Raw genomic sequence first — 22,479 nt, 5'->3', positions numbered from 1 at the left:
ACTTTAATAAGACCACATTTGGAATATTGCATACAGCTCTGATCACCACACCACCAGAAGGAGGTGGAGGCTTTGGCAAGGGTACGGAAATGGTTTACCAGGATGCTGCCTGGTTTGGGGAGTATTAGCTATGAGGACAGATTGGACAAACTTGGTTTGTTTTCATTTGAATGTCAAAAGATAATGGTCGACCTGATAGAAGTTTGCAAAATAATGTGAGACATAGTTATATTGGATAGTCAGAGTCTTTTACCCAAGATAGCGATGTCAGTGACATTAGTTTATGGTAAAAGGGTATACATTTAAAGGAGGTGTGAGAAGCAAGTTTTTTGTACAGAGGGTGGTAAGTGCTTGGAATGTGCTGCCAGAGGAGGTGGTGCAGTAGATACAATCGCAATACTTAAGAGGTGTCTTGACAGATATATGAATACACAGATAATAAAGGGATACAGACAGTGTAGAGGCAAAAGGCGTTAGTGTAGAAAGACATCATGTGTCAGTGCAGTCTTGGTGGGCCAAAGGGCCTCTTCCTGCGGTGCACTGTTCTTTGTTCTTTGTTCTATTTAGCTCCTCCTGTTGTCTTTCTACTTTCTCCACAGGAGCAAGCATCCTGCAGAGTTCCATCTGTCTTGGCCCTGAATTTGCATTTTTTTCTCTCATTTCTCTCTCATCTCAACTCAACCCATCTCTGAGTTCTTCCTATTTACAAGACCCAACACCTGCTACCTTGACCCAATGGTCAGTAAACTGCTACCTTATTTCCTTTCCTGGCCTTTATGATAGCTTGCATTGATAATGGCTCTCTCTTCTGAGGCATGTTATGCCTTCCTTTCAAATCTGTTGCTACTAATGTTATGATGAAACAAAAGCCCTAATGACTCTGCCTCCGCAAACCTTCACCTCTTACCTCTTTTTCACTCCAAACTACTTGAACTTGGTGTCACTTCTAAAATCTGTATCCATGTTTACTGGACCACAGTGTTTGAATCCCTCAAATTAGACTTCTTCCTATGTCATTGTACCAATGTAGCTTTTATTAAAAAGGACAACCAATTTGACCCTTACTGAGCACTTGGCTCAGCTGAGATAGATAAAGAAGTTGTGAGAGAGACAAATTTGACTGTAGCAGCTGATGAGGAAATACTCTCATGGAGTATTTTCAGGGAGAAACCCACTCATGAAACTGAGATGAGAGGGAGAGATGAGGGTAATGCTTCGGAAGTACAATGTTTTCAAAGTGTCGATTTATTCTGAATAAGGAAGAGAGCTTCATTCCAATGCATACCTTTATCAGCAACAGAATTCCATTGTTTGTATCTGGTTCAGTTTCAATCTTGTAATTCTCCTTTTCGTTCCCATGTATAATGGTATATTTTGCTTTCCAACCTGGGGTATTAGGTTGGTCTCCATCACTTACCTTTACTTTCAGTATAACTGCCATAACATTATTTTCAGATACAGTTGCTGAGGCCTGAAAATTAAAGATGTGACATTGCTTGATTTTAGTGAAACTCAAATAAATGTATACAAATTGCGGTGATTTTAATTAAATTGACAATATCCACACAAAAAAATTACCTCTGTGGTTTCAATTTGAGATTTAAAACTCTGCACAGAAAGCACCTATTCCATTTCTGTACAGAGCTTTCAAGATCATTCTGACATATTTCTAAAGTACTTGTATCATTGCAGTACTCAACAGTTTTATTTCATGACTTGTTAATCCCTGTTAAGTAACAAAGTACATTGCGGAAATCTGTTTACATAGAACAACACAGCGCAGAACAGGCCCTTCAGCCTTTGATGCTGCGCTGACCTGTGAACTAGTCTAAGCTCATCTCCATACACTTTCCCATCATCATCCATGTGCTTATCCAAGAATTGTTTAAATCTCACTAATGTGGCTGAGTTAACTACATTAGCAGGCAAGGCATTCCATGCCCAAATTCCATGAAAGCTATATCACATCCTAGAAACATAGAATCATACAATACTGAAGAGACCCTTCAGCCCATCAAGTCTGCATGGACATTGACATTGCATCATGAAAATAACTGATTTATATGCCCAAAATGTCCTTAACCCTCAGTACTTACAGTGTGACTGATAAAGGTGGGAGGGTTATTGTTTCTGTCATCCACATTAACAACTACTGTGGCGGTGGAAGAATGTTGAATTTGAGGACCATTGTCTCTAGCTCGAATGAGAAGTTTGTATGAGGTGATTTTCTAAAATCAAACATCAGTAAAAATGTAGTCAATTAAACTGTTTTATATCTCACTTAATTTAGCAAGAAGAAATTTCTAATTTTCAGATCAATCAAGCTAAAGTAATTTCTAACAGTTTTGTTTTCAATCTTGCAGCAGTGTTGAACAAATCTACTCTAAATATTTTAACACTTTTGCATGGAAATTTAAGCGTTGTCTATAATTGCCACATTAACATTGACTGGATGATATTTAACAGACAAATACTTGTCAAAGAAGTCACAGCATAGCTATTCAAGCATTGACCCTCAAGATTTCATCATGTTTCAAAGACAAGTTATGTTTTGTATAATATCACCGCTCACAATTCCTTGTCAGAAGGTATATTTTTCATGACTCTGAAGGGAGATTATACATGACAGCCCACATACTCAAAATAAATCCAACCAATATTTGCCACACCTGATAATCTAAGCAATTTTTAAGAGTAATTGTTCCATTTTCTTGGTCAATAGCAAACATCCTTCCAGTTGGTGATTCCGGTTCAGAAACAAGATAGTATGAAATAATTGAGTTAGGATGCTTTATCTCATCTTTATCCGTGGCTTCAACTTTAAAAATACTTTGACCTAAATGAAAGACAAAGTATATCCAAATCTGACATGTCTGATACTAAACAATAATTACATTTCTTAAAACAAATTCAGATTTATTTAACTTACTTCATAGCAAAATAAACAAATCATTAAATTTTACAAATCACATTAGTGACTCGAACCTTTTGTGCTCTGAATGGACATTGAGAATTTAAGCAGAGTGAAACATATCTCCAGGATTTTACATCTATTGATTTAAATTGGCAAAACATCAATTTGAAATTTGTAGGAATCTAAAATGAGCTGATGAGATGCCATCATGCAGCTAACATTACCACACAAGGACAGAATTTACTTTTTGGTGTGAAAACATCTGCTCCTCTAAGAGGTGTAAATTTGTGGGGAAATGTCTTAGAAAAAGCTTGGTGCCAGGAAAATGTGACAGAGGCATAGTCAAATTACACCCTCCAGGCAGTAGCCATAGCAAAGTTTCCATCCACTATTCTAACTGTGTAATGAATGCGAAAAGAGATATTACAATAAAGAAAGTAAGAAAACAAATTCAAGTGCAGAAAGTAGTTTAGCAAACTTTAATAAAATAGCAATATTACACAAAAAATATTTTCAAATTCTTTTTTATTTATATTTATATTGGAAACTGATCAACAATTCAAAGTTTTCCCATCCCCTGAAATATGTAGGAAGTACTGAGTTAGTTGGGAAAATATGGCAAGATTGGAAACATTAGATTTTTGACATTGACAGAAAACATTCTGATTCTTCAACTAAACTTTGAACAATGAGACCTGGATTTCACTCAGGAGTAGTAAAATGTCTATTTGCACACTATTTACATGCTTATGTATCTAATCTTGATTAATTTATATTCAGGGCTGAAACATTTTTGGCTCGTTTTTTTCTGGCTAAATGCGAGTTGCATGGGGTTTTTTTTGATGGACAGTAGCCACTAGTTCGAGTGAGATTGCTTGCTAGGCATGCTTGATTATTTGGGTATCCTGGCCCGTGGCATACCTCAAATCCAATTCCAATCCAAACTTATCAGATATCATTCGCAGAACAACTTGCCACTCACCAGATATCTACTGAAAGACTAGCATCCCTAGCATCCATGCAATATTTGACAGGCTGCTGTATGCCAAGACAAGCGTTGGCATTCTGAAACCACTTTACTCAGTCAAGGGTGGAGTCAGAAGATGTCAGATAAGGGGATGTTCACCCCATAATTCCCCAACAGCAACCTGGAGGTCCTGGGCATGGGGATGGTACAAAGAAGGGGAGTCAACTTCCCAGAGATCCAACAGAGAAGAACGTGCCATAGATCCTGGCAGCTTGGTTGCCACTTGGGTCAGTACCATCTCAACTGTGCAGAACAATGATAAGCAGCGCCCTAGAAAGGTTAATGACCACTACTTCCACCGGATAAATGCCACACTCCTTCCTTCTGCTACTTCACGCTCATTCTATCCTTGCAACTGCACCTACTTGTCAAAACTCATGCTGTACCACTATTGCCTACATCTTCCTTCACCCACTTGCCAAGACCCCATGTCACTAACCAAGTAATGTCTCTGGACTGCCTCTCATTACCTCAGTACATCTCACTATCTTCCCACCACCTACACCAGCACTAACAATGGAGCAACTCACTTTCACCTCACACAATCCCTCCTTTCTCTCATTCCAGGAGAAGACAGCCCACAATGGGCAGAAAGGGCCTGGAGAAGTGGAGCTATGCCTGATATGACACTACTCAGCCTCTGCAAAGACATAATCTTTGATCTCACAGCAGAAGGCTGAAACTGCTCTTGCAGAGACGTTGAGACATCAATGTCCCACAATCAAAACACACCATTCTGTATTCTACTGCAGCACTCATAGTAAACCTGCTATTAATCTCATTCATTGCATACCACTTGTAACCATTGACTGCAACACCCTCTCTCTCGTCGTACAGATGCCTCTTGCATGTCTATCACCTCTCCAGAGAAAGAGCTGGCTCCCCTAAAAGCCACTTCACTGTCCTTTGAGGCCTTGAGTACAGATCAGACATCAACGAGGCTGCTTTCCGCACACAGCACAGGCTTAGGTACTGATACCTCTCTAGGAACGCTAGCCTCAAGAACACAAACTGGTGAGTACCTCACTGCACAGCTCTGTGGCTGGCAGAGGAAGAAACACCCAGGCTACTGAACCATCCTCTGACAGCCTGCATGGACAGGTTGGTGGCTGCAGTAGATAGTCAGCTACAGCACTCTCAGAGTCAGCTGAAGAAGAGTAGACATCTGCATACCATTACCCAAACACTCAATGCCCTCATGACCAAAGGCATGGCGACAGGGAATCAGGTGAGTAGCCATTGTCTAAACAGCCTACAGAACCTAATCACTATAAATAGGTTGCTCAGTATTCCTGCCACTTATATCCCCCAATCCCAAATCTCTTTCCCATTAGTTTCTGTGGACAGACCCAGTGGACTGACCATGTCACGTCACTGTGACAACCGAAACCAGATGAGAAGTGAGCTGTCCGCTTATCGATGGTTCACCCACTGTATTAGTCCTTACCCTCAGGCTGGTCATTAGATTAGATTAGATTAGATTACTTAGAGTGTGGAAACAGGCCCTTCAGCCCAACAAGTCCACACCGACCCGCTGAAACGTAACCCACCCAGACCCATTCTCCTACATTTACCCCTTCACCTAACACTACGGGCAATTTAGCATGGCCAATTCACCTAACCTGCACATTATGGAGCTACAGTTCTGACCATTATATTCTCCCTTGAATGCAGACACATGGAGCCCGAACAGACCTCACCCAACCCAGCACTTGACCGTGGTCAATTCCTTGGACTGGTATTGGAAGTTGCCCTTGACTTACTATGCCAGAACTCTGATTAATGAATGTCCCATGGATTTCATTGAGGACTACCTCTCCAGAGGAGTTTGATACATGGCTCCTGTTTGCTGCACATGCAGTGTGTTTGCAGCATAAGCTGTTGGTTCATGCTGCAGGTGTGAGATTGACATAGCACATTGCCATACAGCAAGATATCCACCTCCTTGACTGAGGACTGCTGACCAGCAAGGCAAGCTGCCTGCTTGAGTGACTGTGCTCATTGGAGCAGTATGGCACAACAGGGATGCTGTGAGGTGCAGGCAGGCAATTATGTGAATGAATACTTACACACTCAGCGAACTGCCCTAAGCTGCAGCCTGGTCCAATTCATGAGCCAGATTCCTGCCCTTACACACCAAGTGTCCTTGCTGCAGTCTTTTGATGCTAATTGCCAGTGTACCCTGCAGTGCAGGTCCACGCTTCCTAAGTGGCCTGTGAGTTGATTGGAGAATTGTAATAATGGTCGTATGTGGCTGGTAAATGCCAGATGCCATAGTTTGGGATTGAGAGGTCCACGTGACTGGTGCCCATAAATTGTGCCCTGATAATGTTAAGGCTTTCTGCAGTCAGCAGTGTGCTGACATCAATAGGTGACTGGTTATCTGTGTTGAGATTTCTCAATGTCGAACTTGTTCAGCAAGTTTAGTAAGAGAGAAAACTGAATGTTAATAAGGTGAGTTGTGCCAAAATAAAACATTTTAATTAGCTTTAATCCCTTAATTGACAACCTGTCTAGTGAGAAACTTGGCTTCTCTCTTGGCAAAAGCACAAGGACAGAATGAGAGGCTCCTGCTGCTGAGATAGGTCTCGCGTGACTCTGATTTTGCTATAAAATCTTGCAAAACCCCATGTCGTTCAGACACCTATGAAATTCTGTCTGCAGGCACTGGGGAGAAGTTAGATGGCACAATTCCAATCTGAATATCACAGCAGTTACCTGGCAGCTCCAGCTCACTGATTGCACCTCAGGGCATCCAGCTTGGATAGTAGTTCCCAACCTTGGAGGGCACAGTCCATGGGCAGCAACCACCTAAACTCCCTGTCCATGGATTGACATTGCACCCTTACTGTTCCTCAAAGCTCCACTCTGACTCTTTTAGACCACAGTTCTCCACTTCGTTGTTGCACTTTGGACTGCACCAACACCTTTTATTGGAATGCTAACGTCAAGACACTTTGCACACAGGCACAGTCACCCATCTCGTGGGTTTGACTAGGGTGCATCAGTGGGCCTCTCACCTGTCAATCTTCCTTCCCACCTATCCACTCCACCCTCCTCTCCTACCTATCACCTTCATCCCCACCTCCAGGTACCTATTGTACTCTTGGCTACCTTTTCACCAGCTCCACACCCCTCCCATTTATCTCTCCACCCTGGAGGCTCCCTGTCTCATTCCTGATGAAGGACTTTTGCCTGAAATGTTGATTTTCCTGCTCCTCAGATGCTGCTTGGCCTGCTGTGCTTTTCCAGCACCACTCTAATCTGGACTCTGATCTCCAGCATCTGCAGTCCTCACTTTTGCCTATATTATTAAAACAGCTGACTTTGTCAACAGGAAGAAGTGTCATTTCATCAATAGTGGAGTGGAGGACACAGATAACATGCCAGTAATTGACAAAGAGAGATGAAGGTAGGTGAGGACCTGGAAACAATCAGTATCACAAAGGAGGTGCTGTTGGGTAAGCTAATGGAGCTAAGGGTTGACAAATCTCCTGGCCCTGATGGAATGCATCCTAGGGTACTAAAAGAGATGATGGGACAAATAGCAAGTGCACTTATGGGAATTTTCCAAAATTCACTGGACTCTGGGGCAGTTCCAGCAGACTGGAAAACAGCAAATGTGATGCCACTGTTTAAAAAAAGAGGTAGCTAAGAGATGGGAAATCGCAGACCGGTTAGTTTAAGTTGGGGAGTGGGGAAAATGCTTGAGGCTATTATCAAGGAAGAAATAGCAAGGCATCTAGATAGAAATTTTCCTGTTGGGCAGATGCAGCATGGGTTCATCAAGAGGTCATGCTTAACTAACCTACTGGAATTCTATGAAGACATTATGAGCACAGTATACAACGGGCATCCAAGCAGATGTGGTATATCTAGAGTCATCAAAAGGCATTCAACAAGATACCACACAAAAGGCTGCTATATAAGATAAAGATGTAAGCTGTTACAGGCAATGTATTTACATGGATCAAGGATTAGTTAACTTACAGGAAGCAAAGAATGGAGATAAATGAGTGTTTTTCTGGTTGGCAATCAGTGACTAGTGGGGTCCCTCAGAGATCAGTGTTGGGAACCACAATTATTCACAATCTACAGTGATGATTTGGTTGGGGACCATGTGCAGTGTGCCAAAGTTTGCAGATGACACTAAGATGAGTAGTAGAGCAAAGTGTACAGTGGGCTGTGAAACTTTGCAAAGGGACATAGATAGTGAGTGGGCAAAGATCTGGCAGTTGGAATACAATGTTAATAAACGTAAAGTAATCCATTTTGGTAGGAATAAAAGTAAAAAGGACTATCATGTGAATAGTAGAAATTGCAGCATGCTGCTATGCAGAGGGACCAGGGTGTCCTTGTACATGAATCACAGAGGGATTATGAAAGGAGTAGAGAAAATAGAAGTAGAGAGGATGTTTCCACTGGTGGGTGAAATTAGGACAAGATGGCATAGCCTCAAAATTAGGGAATTAAGATTTAGGACGGAATTGAGGAGGACCTTCTTCAGCAAGAGGGTTGTGAATCTGTGGAATTCCCTGCCCAGTGAAGTAGTCAAGGTTTCCTCAGTAAATGCTTTCAAAATTAAGGTAGATAATCTTTTGAACAGTAAAGGAATAAAGGGTTACAGCGAGAGGATGGGCAAGTGAGGCTGAGGCCACAAAAAGATCAGCCATGATATTATTGAATGGCAGAGCAGGCTTGAAGGACCAGATGGCTTACTCCTGCTTTATGTTATTAACACACAAGTCATCTGTAATTATCTTAACATCTTAAACATTTGCACCAGTTATCCTCAGAGCTGCACTGATGCTGGTAATCTTGAGAACTCTCATATTCCTGCTTCGTTTCAAGGGCTAGATGCCTTACAAGGATGGCTGCTGGCAGACGATGACTACCTTATGCGATCATGGCAGATGACTCCATTATGTCACCCCTGACTGAGTCCAAGTATAGATACCATGCAGCCCATTCTTCTACCAGGGCCATTATGAAGCAGGCAATAACTCTGCTGAAGATGACTTTCTGATGTTTGGGTAGGTCTTGGGGAGGGTAGAGTGGAGTCTGTGCATAAAGTATATCCACACAGAGTGTGCTGCATAATCCAGCATGATGTGTTCTGCATAATTTGAGTAGCTGTTAAAGGAGACATGACTGACACTAGAGAACGCAGAAAATGGCACCCATCTTCCAAGGAGGAGGATGCTGACATTGAACAAGAGGTACATCACCTTCAGTAAAGTTTTGGGCACAAGACAGGACATAACTAATACCTAGCTCCAAGAGATGTGAGCTGGATGCAGGGATCATTCTCTGACTCTAAATTTGTTGACATTTGAAAGGCAAAATGCTCTTCTGTTCCCAGAAGCTAATGCACCTTTATTTTGTTGGTTTTATCGTTCCTCACTTTTGCAGTTGTTGACTAGAAGTGAACCATTTCAATCCTTTGAAAGTTTTCCATCATGTGAAGTTCCCAAATTGAACAATGAATAATATCCTGCAGTGCTGGGTGTTAGAAAAGAGTAGCTCTCATTCTTGATGAAGGGCTTTGCCGGAAACATCAATTTTCCTGCTCCTCAGATGCTGCCTGAGCTGCAGGGCTTTTCCAGCACCGCACTCTCGACCCTAATCTCCAGCAACTGCAGTCCTCACTTTAGCCGAGCTCTTTCTTAGACAGGGGTCCAATTTACTATGGTGCAAAGGTCTGGTAACCTGTGTAGCTTAATTCTTGCAGCTGCAGTTGCAATGAGTGTCACTCAGACTGGGGATGATATACACTACCAATACACTAAGAATGTGAGCTGGTATTTGCAATGAAGTGCCACCCTTGCCATCTATTTGCCCTCAGATACTTTTTTTTGCCCCTCTCCCATAATGTACAACGTGAAAGGCAGTTCCTGGCTGGTAGCACTTGATCTGGTGCATGCCAAGGCTTTAAATTTGGGACCAAAGATGGGAACTCTGAGTCTTCCCAGCTGGGCTTCCGTCATTAGTCAGCACACAATAGTGTGAGTGTGGTGGATATATGACAAGGTGAGTTTTGGATAGTTATGTATGAAAACTCATGAGGATTCCTGGAGAGAAACCCTGAATGAAACTGCCCATATTTGATACTTAGTCAATTTTTGGTAAAACTCAATCTTTGAGTCAGAATATTGTCATTAACACAGACCTTATTCTATTGCAATCAACATAACTGAAATCCACAAATGTTCCAAAAATAGAAATTGCTGGAAAATCTCAGCAGGTTTAGTGTAGGATAGATAGGCTTCAGATTGGTTTCACAGGTCGGCCCAACAATGAGGGCCGAAGGGCCTGTACTGGCAGCACAGTGGCTCAGTGGTTAGCACTTCTGCCTCACAGCACCACGGACTCAGGTTTGATTCTCGTCTCAGGCGACTGTCTGTGTGGAGTTTGCACATTCTCCCTGTGTCTGCCTGGGTTTCCTTCGGGTGCTCTGGTTTCCTCCCGCAGCCCAAAGATGTGTAGGTCAGGTAAATTGGCCATGCTAAATTGCCCATAGCGATAGGTGCATTAGTCAGAGGGAAATGGGTCTAGTTATGTTACTCTTCGGAGGGGCGGTGTGGACTTGTTGGCTGAAGGGCCTATTTCCACACTGTAAGGGAATCTAATCTTATGTTCTATGACTTGCAGCACCTGCTGAGAGAAATCAGAACATTTCAGGTCAAGTGACCCTTCCTCAGACCTGTCCCTGCGAGGTACTGCATTTTGGGAAAACAAATTTTAGCAGGACTTCTACACTTAATGATAAGGTACTAGAGAGTGTTGCTGAACATAGAGACCTTGGAGTGCAGGTTCATGCTCCTTGAAAGCAGAGTCGCAGGTAGATAGGATAGTGAAGAAGGCATTTGGTATGCTTTCCTTTATTGGCCAGAGCATTGAGTATCAGAGTTGGGAGGTCATGTTGTGGCTGTACAGGACATTGGTTAGGCCACTGTTGGAATATTGCATGCAATTCTGGTCTCCTTCCTATCAGAAGGATATTGTGAAACTTGAAAGGTTTCAGAAAAGATATACAAGGATGTTGCCAGGGTTGGAGGATTTGAGGTATAGGGAGAGACTGAATCAGCTGGAGCTGTTTTCCCTGGAGCATTAGAGGCTGAGGGGTGACCTCATAGAAGTTTATAAAATCGTGAGGGGCATGGATAGGATAAATAGACAAAGTCTTTTTCCTGAGATGGGGAGTCCAGAACTAGATGGCATAGGTTTAGGGTGAGAGGGGAAAGGTATAAAAGGGACCTAAGAGACAACATTTTCACACAGACCTTGGTGCATGTATGGAATAAGCTGCCAGAGGAAGTGGTGGAGACTAGTACAATTGCAACATTTAAAAGGCATCCGGATGGGTATATGAATAGGAAGGGTTTAGAGGGATATGGGCCAAGTGCTGGCAAATGGGATATCTGGTCGGCATGGATGGGTTGGACCAAAGGATTTGTTTCAGTGCTGTATATTCTATGACTCTATGACTATGTGACTCAGAACTCGAAAAATGTTCCATTAAACCCTCTTTAAATTCTCTCTAAACTGTAGGGCAAGTACATTTCTTCCTTATTAGTGGAAATCTTTGAACTGTAAATAACTTATGAAGGAAACTGATTGTATGATTCAAAATGATTGTATGTGTCAAAATGTTGCTCTTACAGCTAAGATATTTCTATATGTGAGTATTTTAGCTTATGTAGTCATGGTGCAGCTTCCACTTAGGTTACTGATCCATTTCTCATAATTGTTCTTCACCTCAATAATCCTGAATTTAAATAAAAACAGTTTAGAGGAAGTATTTACCTGGAGCAGTGGACTCCGAAACCTGGACATGGTAAATATCTTTGGAGAATACGGGGGGATTGTCATTGATATCTTTTACTTTGATCTGATAAATCAGTGATGAGTCCAAAATATTTCCAGTGCGTTTTTGCAAAGCATCAACTGTTAACTGAATGTAAGCATACAAATATTGATATTAGAATGCAATCATTCAAAACAATGTGACGGAATTAATAGAGTTATTAGACACTATTACAAAATTACAACCATATTACAAAACCTCTCTTTATCTAAAAAGGTGGAAAAAGCGTGCCTTCAAATTACAAAATGCTCTTTGGTACAAGTTTGTAACTATTAGACAGATCTTTATTCATGTTTCATAGTGTTATGCCTAGACACCCATAAGGTATCTATTCATTCAACTAATTTTCTTGAAGATGTTTGAAGCTGATTGGAATTGGCTAACATATTGTATAAAAATGCCTACACTGCTGAAATTCTATGGCTTGTCAGTAAGTTTTGAGAAGATCTGGGGTCAGACATGAAAAATGTCAATTTCATCGGGTGCCGAAAAGCTCCCATAACCAATGAAATATAAATCATTCATTATTGATTCAGTGTTAGCTTTTGTCTTATTATGCTCCAGTGAACCACCTTGGGTTATGCTCTGAAGGTAGTGGTACTATACAAATACAAGTTGATGATTACACTTTCTAGGCTGGAGTTCCCACTAGATGCAACAATCTTAAAAATGAACATATGAATAGTGCTATTGTTGTTATAAATAGAGCAAATAGGAAACTGTGCCTATATTCTGACTAAAGAGAGTTGCAACTGTTACAACATAACAAGAAGTTGTCATTTCCCAAATGTACTAAAATGTGAGTCAAACTTTTTTTTTAAATGAGTTATTTACAATCAGTAGTTCCAAAATGTAACTAATTGAGGTAATAAATACAACTGAAAATAGCAATTCATGGATTTGTGATTAGAAATGTATTCATTTTTGCTGAGGTTTGGTTTGATCTTTTAAAGTTCTGGTATTATTCAGGAAATCAAACCAAATCCTGGGTTTTTGCTTTGTTCACAATTGTTTTTGTCTTCTATTTGTTGGAAAATGGACTTGAGAGGGAAACTAACTTACAAATTTCCTGTGTATAGAAACTGATAATTTGTGCTGTGATTTGTGCCTCAGAGATGTTCTAAGATGGCACATCATGTTGTATATGTTCAACAACTTTATTGACAATACCTTTTAAAATGTCTGCCCTTATGCTTACAGATATTTTACTCAAGTTTAGTTCATATTTCTCTGTAGCTATTGCTATTTGTGATTTACTATATGTTAGTTGATACAAGATGCTCAGCTGCTGTTAAGTTAGTTATCTTGAAGTTCAATTATAATGCTAACTATTTACAAGTTAACATAATTATGGGCTTGCACACATAGTCTGGGTTCTGTCCTAACTGATGTTACTGCACACTATAATCATCTGACTAAAAACAAAAAATGCTGGAGACAACTGTGGGTCAGGCAGCATCAATGGAGAAAGAGAACAAGCTAACTTTTTGAGCCTAAATGACTCTTCATCAGAGCTACTCGTACACATCTAACTACCGTGACTTCATTATGTGGAGACAGTGACTGAAGGTAAGGCAGGTACCTTTAAGCTGCAATGTCACATTCTGCGGCATCATGTGACAAGCTTAAAGGTACATTGATTGTATAGCCTGGAAACTGTGATACCATGAAATAATAGCCACAGCCACAGATTTGACCAACAGTAGACAACACAGAGCATAGTCAACAGAAAGACTTACTCAAACACCAACCAATTAAATATCTACAATGACAAGAAAGGGGATGGGGAGTGGGGGCAGAATAGGAAGAACATTCCAGGCCATGTTGGTGAGACCAGAGATAGAAATAACCCTTTTTCAGGCACCCTTTGTGAAACAGACACCACTCCTCAACAATGTTGCCCCGTTCCTGTTCCACCGACACTTTTCATTGCATCCTTGTTCAGTACTGGCCCCAGCAACCCTGTTTTATTCAGTTGCATTGCTCCTCATTTTACATTCTCAGCAGTGATGCTGCTCCCACCTTAGACTAGACGCTGTTGGTCATCAGCTCTCAGAGGTGAGCCTTCTTCCCTGATGAAGGTGCAGAAGTTTTTCCCCAATCCATTAAACAGTTTAACAGCTATTAAAATATTCAGCTCAATCCAAGCAAGGGGAGATAGTCTCGCCCCCAAATTTCAAAGTGGTAGCGCTCACACCTCCAAACAAAATTCAGCCCTGAAACCCTTTGCAGTAATGTAAATGTGATCAATATCTCCATGCTCGCAAATGATCCGCCACAAAGTTTATAATAATGAGGGTACATTAGTAGGCCTATTTAGTCCATTAAATGGACCATTCAGGAGAAAAAAGTGCTCGAGGGGAAGTGGTGACCTACATAAAAGAGGTAATCAAATATCTTTGGCAGCATTTGTATATCTTTACTATGGAGTTAATCCATCAGTTTTTGTTAACTTCTGACACTCTTTTAACTGCAGAAAAATGTAATGTGGTTCTAACATAATGACAAAAAATGTAAGAACTTGTGGCAACTATTTCCACAAGTGAATTTGGGCCATGTGTTGATCTGCCACCATGTAACTTCAATGAAAAGCCTGTGGAAACCATAAGTAATTGTTTTTAAAAAACATCTTTTTACACCATTTCCCTGGGGATTAAAATACTTCTTGCTGACATTATAAGTAACAATGATGACAAACTCTGTGGAAACTTAATCCCTTAAATGACAGTCCTAAAATACTGTACATACTGACCTGGAAGCATGCCAACAAGTTATGATCGACAGCCACAGGTGGCTTTAAAAAGATTACCCTTGAAGCTATAATTAAGGGGAAAAAACAGCTTTTGCCAGCTTGGGCACTGTAGGTTATAGTGAAAAAGCTCAATATTTCTTGTATGGTCAAGAGTCCCACTGAATTAACCAAGCTCATACATTTTTAAACTTTGTTACAACAAATAATTAGGTAAGCTAATGGAATGTTTCACTTTTGCATAGGAAATTGTAAACAAAAAAAGGGAGAATTTGTTTCATTTAAACAAGATATTAGTGAGACTACATCTGGAGTTCTGAAGTCAGTAATGGTCTTGTCTAAGGAAGGATAGAAATGCATTGGAAGGAGTTCCAAGAAGATCAACTATACTCATTCTTGGAATTGGTGATATCTCTTATGAAAAAAAGGTTGGACAAACTAGGGTTATATCCACGGGAGTTCAGAAGAGTAAGAGGTAACATTAAGTCAAGGTGGGCATGGAAATGTTATTTCCTTTTGTGGGTGAGTCCCAAACTAGGAGCACTGGTTAATCTCATATGACAGAGATGAGGAAGATTTTTTTCACCTCAAATGTTGTGTGACTTTTTACATTAGGCAGGAGTGGTGGAAAAGCCATTGAATATTTTCAAGACAGAAATGAATAGATTCCTGTAAGACAAGAAAATCAAAGGTTATTGGAAGTCAATGGGAATGTGGTATTTGAAATAGAGTCAGATGAACCACAAACTTATCAAATGGTGGACCAGGTTCAAGAGGTAAAATAGGCAAAAGTGAAGACTGCAGATGCTGGAAACCAGAGTTTAGATCAGAGTGGTGCTGGAAAAGCACAGCAGGTTAGACAGCATCTGAGGAGCAGGAAAATCGACGTTTCAGGCAAAAGTCCTTCATCAGGAATAGAGAATTTGCTCTTCGGATGCTGCCTGACCTGCTGTGCTTTTCCAGCACCGCTCTGATCTAAACTCAAGGGGTGAAATAGGCTACATCATCTCCTTATGTTCATATTTTTGGAGGATGCTTATTCTTGTGGAAGAGTTGAGAACAAGGGATCATAGTTTAATAACAATGGGCCACCCATTTAAGACAGGGACAAGGCAAAGCATTTTCTTTCAGGGGGTGATGAGTCTTTGGAATTCTCTTCCTTAAATGGTGAGTTGGAGAAGAGTCTTTGATGATTTTTAAAGCAGATGTAAATAGACTCCTGAAATTCCATGAAAGGTTGTTGATGTAGTTAAGAGTGTTGAGATTACAATCAGATCAGTCATGGTCTTAGCGAATGACAAGCATACAGGGGATTGGGTAACGTACTCCTGCTCCTAATTTGTATGTTTGTATTTGAAATTGTTTCCTATTTCAATAGTTTCTCCCTTCAAAGCGATAACGAACAGCTACAGAACTATACAGAAATTCCAAGTGCTTAGTGAGAACCAATTTTACAGAAATGTTAAATAGATGTAAGCATAAAGTAGGAAACAAAAATACTTACCTTAAATATTGAAGTTGCTTCCCGATCAACTTTACGATTAATGTATAAGTTTCCATTGTTCTTGTTTATTTCAAATAAGCCATGTTCCGGATCTTGATCAACTCCAGGACCCATAATTTTATACCACAATGAATAATTTTGTGTTTTGTCATTTTGAAGCTAGAAAATGAATCAAGTGTATAGTAACCTGATAATGTATAGCTCCTGAAAATTGGGAGGAATCTGAGTGGTTGGGGGTGTGGTGTCAGCAATGACAACTTCTGCACAGATAACTGCATGTATTCTATTGCTCGATAGTAAGCGTTAATACTGTACATAGACATTTCACTAACATTGTACCCATGTATATTTAATAAAGCATTATAATCTGATAATAACTTAAGCATTAACTTTAACCAGTTATTTTTAAATACAAATAATAGGGTTATCCATTTTGTAATTTCTGCATTGCACTCGAATTAAACTCGATTGTTTGAAATTTGTTGTGGTAATTTGATAGTTGTATAAGTATTCCTAAGTATTGCTCTGAAAAAAGATATGCTGTTGAAGCTATTTGTCTTACCTTCATTATGGCAGTTTTTAAAATTTGTCTAGCCAATGTGGGCATTACTAGAATGGGGCAATATTTATTGCCCATCTCTAATCGCACCAAGGGCAGTTAGGAATCAACCACATTGCTGTGGATCTAAAGTTAAATGTGGGCCAGACCAAATAAGGATGGCAGATTTCCCTTCCTTGAGGACATGAGCAAACCAGATAGATTTTTAAGACAGGCAATAGTAAGTACATAGTCACTATTAGGTCAGCTCTGTATTTCACATTTATTTTAAATTACATTTCACCAGCTGCCTACAGTGGAATTTGAACCCACATCCCCATAAAGAATAACCTGGCATTCTAGATTACTAGCACACTGACACTACCAGTGCACCACCACCCCCTCAGATAAAAGAATGCCACATTTCAAAGGGAAAAATAATTTCAATTGCACGAGAAGAGGATACAATTCTGTAGGCAAGTAGATTTCGTTTGATCAAGTTCCATTAAAATAATTTGAATTATTAGACAGAAAATCCCATGATACTGTTTACATTTCCTATTGGGAACACACGATTGGATAAATAACTTTTGTGTTAGAAATTGTAAGTTAAAACACAATTTCAAGACAACGTTGATTTTTGTTAGTTTTAATGGTGCATGCTTTCAAATATTTTCTGAATTCTGCGAACTTCCCTCTGTAACATTCAATCTTGATTGTAAGGCTGGTGAGATGTTTTCTCACCACCTCACAATGGAATATTCAGTCAGATCTGAGAATAATATATCATTGATTCTATTTCCTATTGTATTACTTACCTGGGCAACAAATTTAGGGAAAGGACCTTCATCTTCTTCAGTAATTTCAAATGTGGCTAGAACCCATGCTCGTTTGCAACGTTGCAGTTGATGTGGTTTCAATTCCTTTGAATTTCCCGATCTCGGGTCCTGAAATGCATTTTTAATGACTACCTTTTTTTTAAACCATGTGTTTTTCCTTTTGAATTATGCAGCTGCTATACTCTATTAGAAATATCCCTTTTGTAGAGAGAGAGGCAATATTTGATGGTCATCAGAGCTGCTCACTCACATGCTGGACTAATTTCACTTCTGACAGATGTGATGATCTCTGACATCTAGCATTGATCACTTCATTCACATTGATCACTTCATTCTTTGATGAAACTTGAACACTTCACACAAAATAAAAGCTAAATGATGATCAAAAGGGGGAATTAAGTTCTGACTGTTTGGTTGGTAGCCTATTTCTATAATGTCAATGACAGTTACAAACACATGATAACATGGAGTTATGCCAAAGAAAATTTACTGTCGTTGAGTATGATTATGTACCAATCAATGTATTAAAACTCTCTGGAGTTTTCCGGTACATAGAGGGAAGACTTTATTGCACGTCCCTTTGCACTAACCATTCCTTTCCTAACAGCCTGAAAGCTGTTCCTTTTGTAACTCCTTCATCTGCAGTCGCAACAACATGATTGTTCCTAATTCCAAATCCACTTTGGGAGTTCGTGTGTTGACACATAGGCTTGACTCGCCCTTGCTCTGACCTCTCTATTCTGTTTGTAAGAAAAGATTGACGAAAGCTAGAAGCTAAATTTGATGAACACTTACCATCAACTCAATCTACTTACATCTTGTGAGGAGGTAGCCCAATTCCTCCTCAGTGTGAAGGACAGGAAAAAAAGCAGGATGGTGTGAAATATAGACCCTAAACCCTAAGGTATTTAAGGCTCAGCAATTACAGGGCATGTACTTTTAACTTACTTTTACTGATGCTGAGGTTGTGGGCAGCACTGTTCTAGAATTTTGGCATCTGGTGGTGTCAGCAAAGGGGGTGGGGGGTTGGCAGATGAATAACTGACTGATGTACAAAGTCAGTTGTTGCAATGCAACAAAAGCAGAAGATGCCAGAAAAGCTTAGCGTTTGTGAAGAGAAATCAGAGTTAACATTTCTCAGAACTCAATCTACCTGAGTTCCTGGGTAATTCTATTTTTTTTAAATCATTAATTTAATCGGGATGTGAGCATCTCTGGCAGGCCAGCATTTATGGCTTATACTGAATGTCCTTGAGAAAAAATCAGGAACTGCTCATTTGGAACTTCAGCTATCCATCTGCTGTGAGCTAATCCTCACTGCTGTTAGAAGGAGTGTCCAGGTTTTCCCCCAACAAGGACAGTGCAGCCATGATGATATAGGGCTGTCCAAGAAAGCATGATGATAGTTTGCTGATAATCGATTCATCTATTCAAATGCTGAAACTGTTGCAACCCAGAAAAAAGAACATTGCTTGATTAAAGCTCTTCCATTCTATCATTATATAATATTTATGTAGAAAGGTTGAAGAAGTTTCAAATACTTTCAGTTTCTGCTATTGATATTTCAAAGGATTTGAATGATGGGCACATCTGCTAAACTGAGTTAAAAGCATTCTGTGGTGAATCAATAACTTTTTTTAAACATATATTCTACTGTCAATAGAAGATTTATTGGAAACAGTGTATCATCTCTGAATGGGCATGGAAGTACCTTAGTTTGACCTGGATGAAATGAAAGATACTGAGTGTCAATGAAGAAATGCAGTTTGGGATGAGACACATTTCAACACAACTTATCTTTCAAAAGGCTCCTTCATCAGGATGATGATTCCTGACATCCCTCAGGTGCCATGAACCAGGTTTTTTGAAAAAGCCGACCCAACACCATAAAAATTGCAAAGAACTAAGATATGCCAATCCCTACATTGGAACTGACCAGGGCAATAGCATCACCTATGGGTTTGGAATCCAAACCATCCTTCAAGTACACTGTTGAAAATCAGAGACTCCAGGAATGAGGTTGAAAATCCCAGATTTGGGTCTGTACCTCTATTTTCACCTCTACATAGAATCTCCAGGCTCCCATGAAAATCAAGCCCATATACTTTCAAGTCAATATGGTATGTGGCTAAGAGGAAAACCTGCAGGTAATCATGTTCTCAGGTGTCCACTGTCCTTATATTTGAAGGTGGCAGAGTTTACTGTTTCAGGAGGGACTGTTAAAGGATGGATAAAGGTAAGTTGCTACAGTGAATCTTGTAGGTGGTGCACTCTACACCAGCAACAAAGGCAGGCAACAGCTATCTTGAGCCTGCTACTGGCTGCCAAACAGTACAACAATCCCAATGACACTAGAAGAGGTCACAAGAGTAAAATGAAAGTCCAACATTCCAATGGGCACAATTAAGTCCTAGCAAAAAAAATAACAAGAACTTGAAGATTCTTGGACTTCAAGACAACAAAGGACCTTGGAGATTATGACCAGCCAGCCAAAGAAAAAAAATCCACAAAGCTCATGCTTTTTGAGAGACAAAAATTGGTGCCTTATTAACCTGGAATTGATTACTAAAGTAACTGCACAAAGGCCAGTATCCTATCACCAAACCACCCTTTATTTACACATGAACTAAACATGGACTCTGACCAGCCAGCTTAGTGCCAGTCCCTACAGTGAGTAGACTCTCAGAGACTCCTGTTTATGTCTATCAGCCAGGGGTCCCTGATTGGTCTTGGTTAACAGAACCAAATGAGGGATCTCATACTCAAAAAGATCCACATGGCCATGCATGTTCCAATCACCACAGATACCTATTAAAAGTTAACTAAGTGCCTTTATCTGGAGCAGACAAATTGGATTTATTCCATGATTTAATAAACAAAATAAAAATTATTGAAATACTGTAAGATTATGAAAATAGTACATACCCTTGTGGTCTGAATGATTGATTGGACTACTGGGTGTATCCCCCTCTTTGCCTCATTCAGCTTTTCTTGATTATGTGACAAACAGTTCATGACAGCAAGCTTGCAAAAATCATAATTGAACAGGTCACTGATAAAGTTGCTTTATTTAATTTACTACTGGACATTATAGTGTACATTTTCAATGCATTATCAATATTAAAATGTATTAGCAATTGTTGAAATATGTTTACCTGTACACTTTATCTGTGTGTAACAGTAGCAAGGCTATGTAATGCCGAACATATTTGTCCTTTTAAAGGTGATAATGAACTTTTCCTTTGAAAGCTGAATTCATATGATAATAGTACCTACACATTGTTGTTAAATATGAAATTGGAGTTTTGTTGTTCAACAGCAGTGAAGGGACAGAGATATATGACCAAGTCCATAGTATCCTGATATCACATGTTATAGTTATAGCTGTTCTATTTCAACTTATGATCAAAGAGGATAGTACAACGTCTTTCAAGTTAGGATGTGTAGTCGTCTTGTTTTTTTTTTGAAAAACAAGGAGCCTGATTCTGACCAGACACTGATATGATATAAATATCATTCGTCAGTTGTCAGCTCAGTTTTGGATGTTCCTTAGCTACTTCATTGAACAATGGAGTTGTGGGAATCATTAGTGAATAGCTGCATCCTTAGATTTTATCGAGAGAAATTTATTAATGAAGTAGTTGAAGATGGTGAGGACAAGGCAGATTCATAGATAAATTCCATTTGCAATTTCTTGTAATTGTGGTGTCTGGCCTCTGACATACATGGCCATTTTTATTTGAGTCAGTATTATAGAATTGCAGAAGTGTTGCAGCACAAAAGAAGGTTATTCTGCCCATTATAGCTGCACCAGCTCTTCAAATAGACATCATGGCTAAATTTCACTCTCCTGATTTTTCCCCATCCTCTTGCACATTGGTCCTACTTTAATAATTATCCATTGCCCTTTTCAAAGCCTCAATGGAACCTGCCTCCACTATATTTCCAAACAGTGCATTCCAGACCAGAACCACTCGGTATTTGTTTTTCTTCTAAGTCCCACATTTACAGCTTTTCCAAATACTTTAAATCCGTGCCCTCTCATTCCTGAACTTTTTATGTGTGCAAACAGTTTATCCTGACTTACTCTATTTAGACCCCTCATGATCTTGGAAATTTGTCTGAGCCTCCTTCTTTCAAAGGATGACTATTCCAACCTCTCAAATCTCATCCCTGGCATCATAATTATAAATTTCTTCTGCACTCAGTCCAATGTGTTCATATCTTTCATATACTGTTGCACCCAGACTTTACACAATACTCCATCTGATGTTGAACAAGGATCTTATGCAAGTTCAGCATCCCTGCCTTGCTCATGCAGTCTATGTGCCTATTAGATTAGATTCCCTAAATTGGAAACAGGCCCTTTGGCCCAAAAAGTCCACACCGACCCTCCGAAGAGTAACCCACCCAGGCCCATTTCCCTCTGACTAATGCACCTAACACTATGGGCAATTAAGCATGGCCAATTCACCTGACCTATACATCTTTAGACTGTAGGAGGAAACCAGAGCATCCCCACACAGACACAGGGAGAATGTGCAAACTCCACACAGACAGTTGCCCGAGGCTGGAATTGAACCTGGGGCCCTGGTGCTGTGAGGCAGCAGTGCTAACCACTGAGCCACCCTGCCACCATTAGTAAAGTCCAGAATAATCTAAAGATTATTAACTGCACTCTCCATCTGTCCTGCAACCTATAATGTATACACCCATGTTTCTCTACTTCTCTTCTCAATTTAGGATTTTACTCCTTATTTTATATTGTTTGTCAAGGTTCTTCTTACCAAAGCACATCACCTCAAAATTCTCTGTATTAAACATGATTTGTCACCTAACTTCCACTCCACCAATATGTCTATGTCCTGTTGAAGTTCTACATTGTCCTCTTCACAATTTACAATGCTTCTATGTTTCATATCATTTGTAAACTTTCAAATGGAGCTCTGCTCCCCAAGATTTAGATCATTAATACATATCAAGAAAAGCAAGGACCCCAACGCTGACTGCTGAGGAACTCTATTACAAATCTTCCTCCATT

At 39.9% G+C, this 22,479-nt stretch overlaps 1 protein-coding gene across 2 annotated transcripts in view; it reads right to left on the bottom strand.

Annotated features, from left to right (window-relative positions):
• The window catches only part of LOC140462988 (cadherin-like protein 26), a 54,353-nt gene that overhangs the window by 23,885 nt on the left and 7,989 nt on the right, over window positions 1-22,479 (bottom strand). For both annotated transcript variants that reach the window (XM_072556568.1, XM_072556569.1), the window contains exons 2-8: window positions 20,364-20,462; window positions 17,418-17,546; window positions 16,062-16,220; window positions 11,748-11,895; window positions 2,670-2,836; window positions 2,097-2,228; window positions 1,286-1,471 (exon numbers count right to left, since the gene is read on the bottom strand). In XM_072556568.1, the coding sequence (XP_072412669.1) occupies window positions 1,286-1,471; window positions 2,097-2,228; window positions 2,670-2,836; window positions 11,748-11,895; window positions 16,062-16,220; window positions 17,418-17,546; window positions 20,364-20,462 (1,020 nt within the window). The remainder of the gene's footprint in view (window positions 1-1,285; window positions 1,472-2,096; window positions 2,229-2,669; window positions 2,837-11,747; window positions 11,896-16,061; window positions 16,221-17,417; window positions 17,547-20,363; window positions 20,463-22,479) is intronic.

This window comes from Chiloscyllium punctatum, chromosome 37 (assembly GCF_047496795.1).
Source record: "Chiloscyllium punctatum isolate Juve2018m chromosome 37, sChiPun1.3, whole genome shotgun sequence".
NCBI classification, from domain to species: domain Eukaryota; kingdom Metazoa; phylum Chordata; class Chondrichthyes; order Orectolobiformes; family Hemiscylliidae; genus Chiloscyllium; species Chiloscyllium punctatum.
This window is presented reverse-complemented; position numbering and strand designations above follow the sequence as displayed.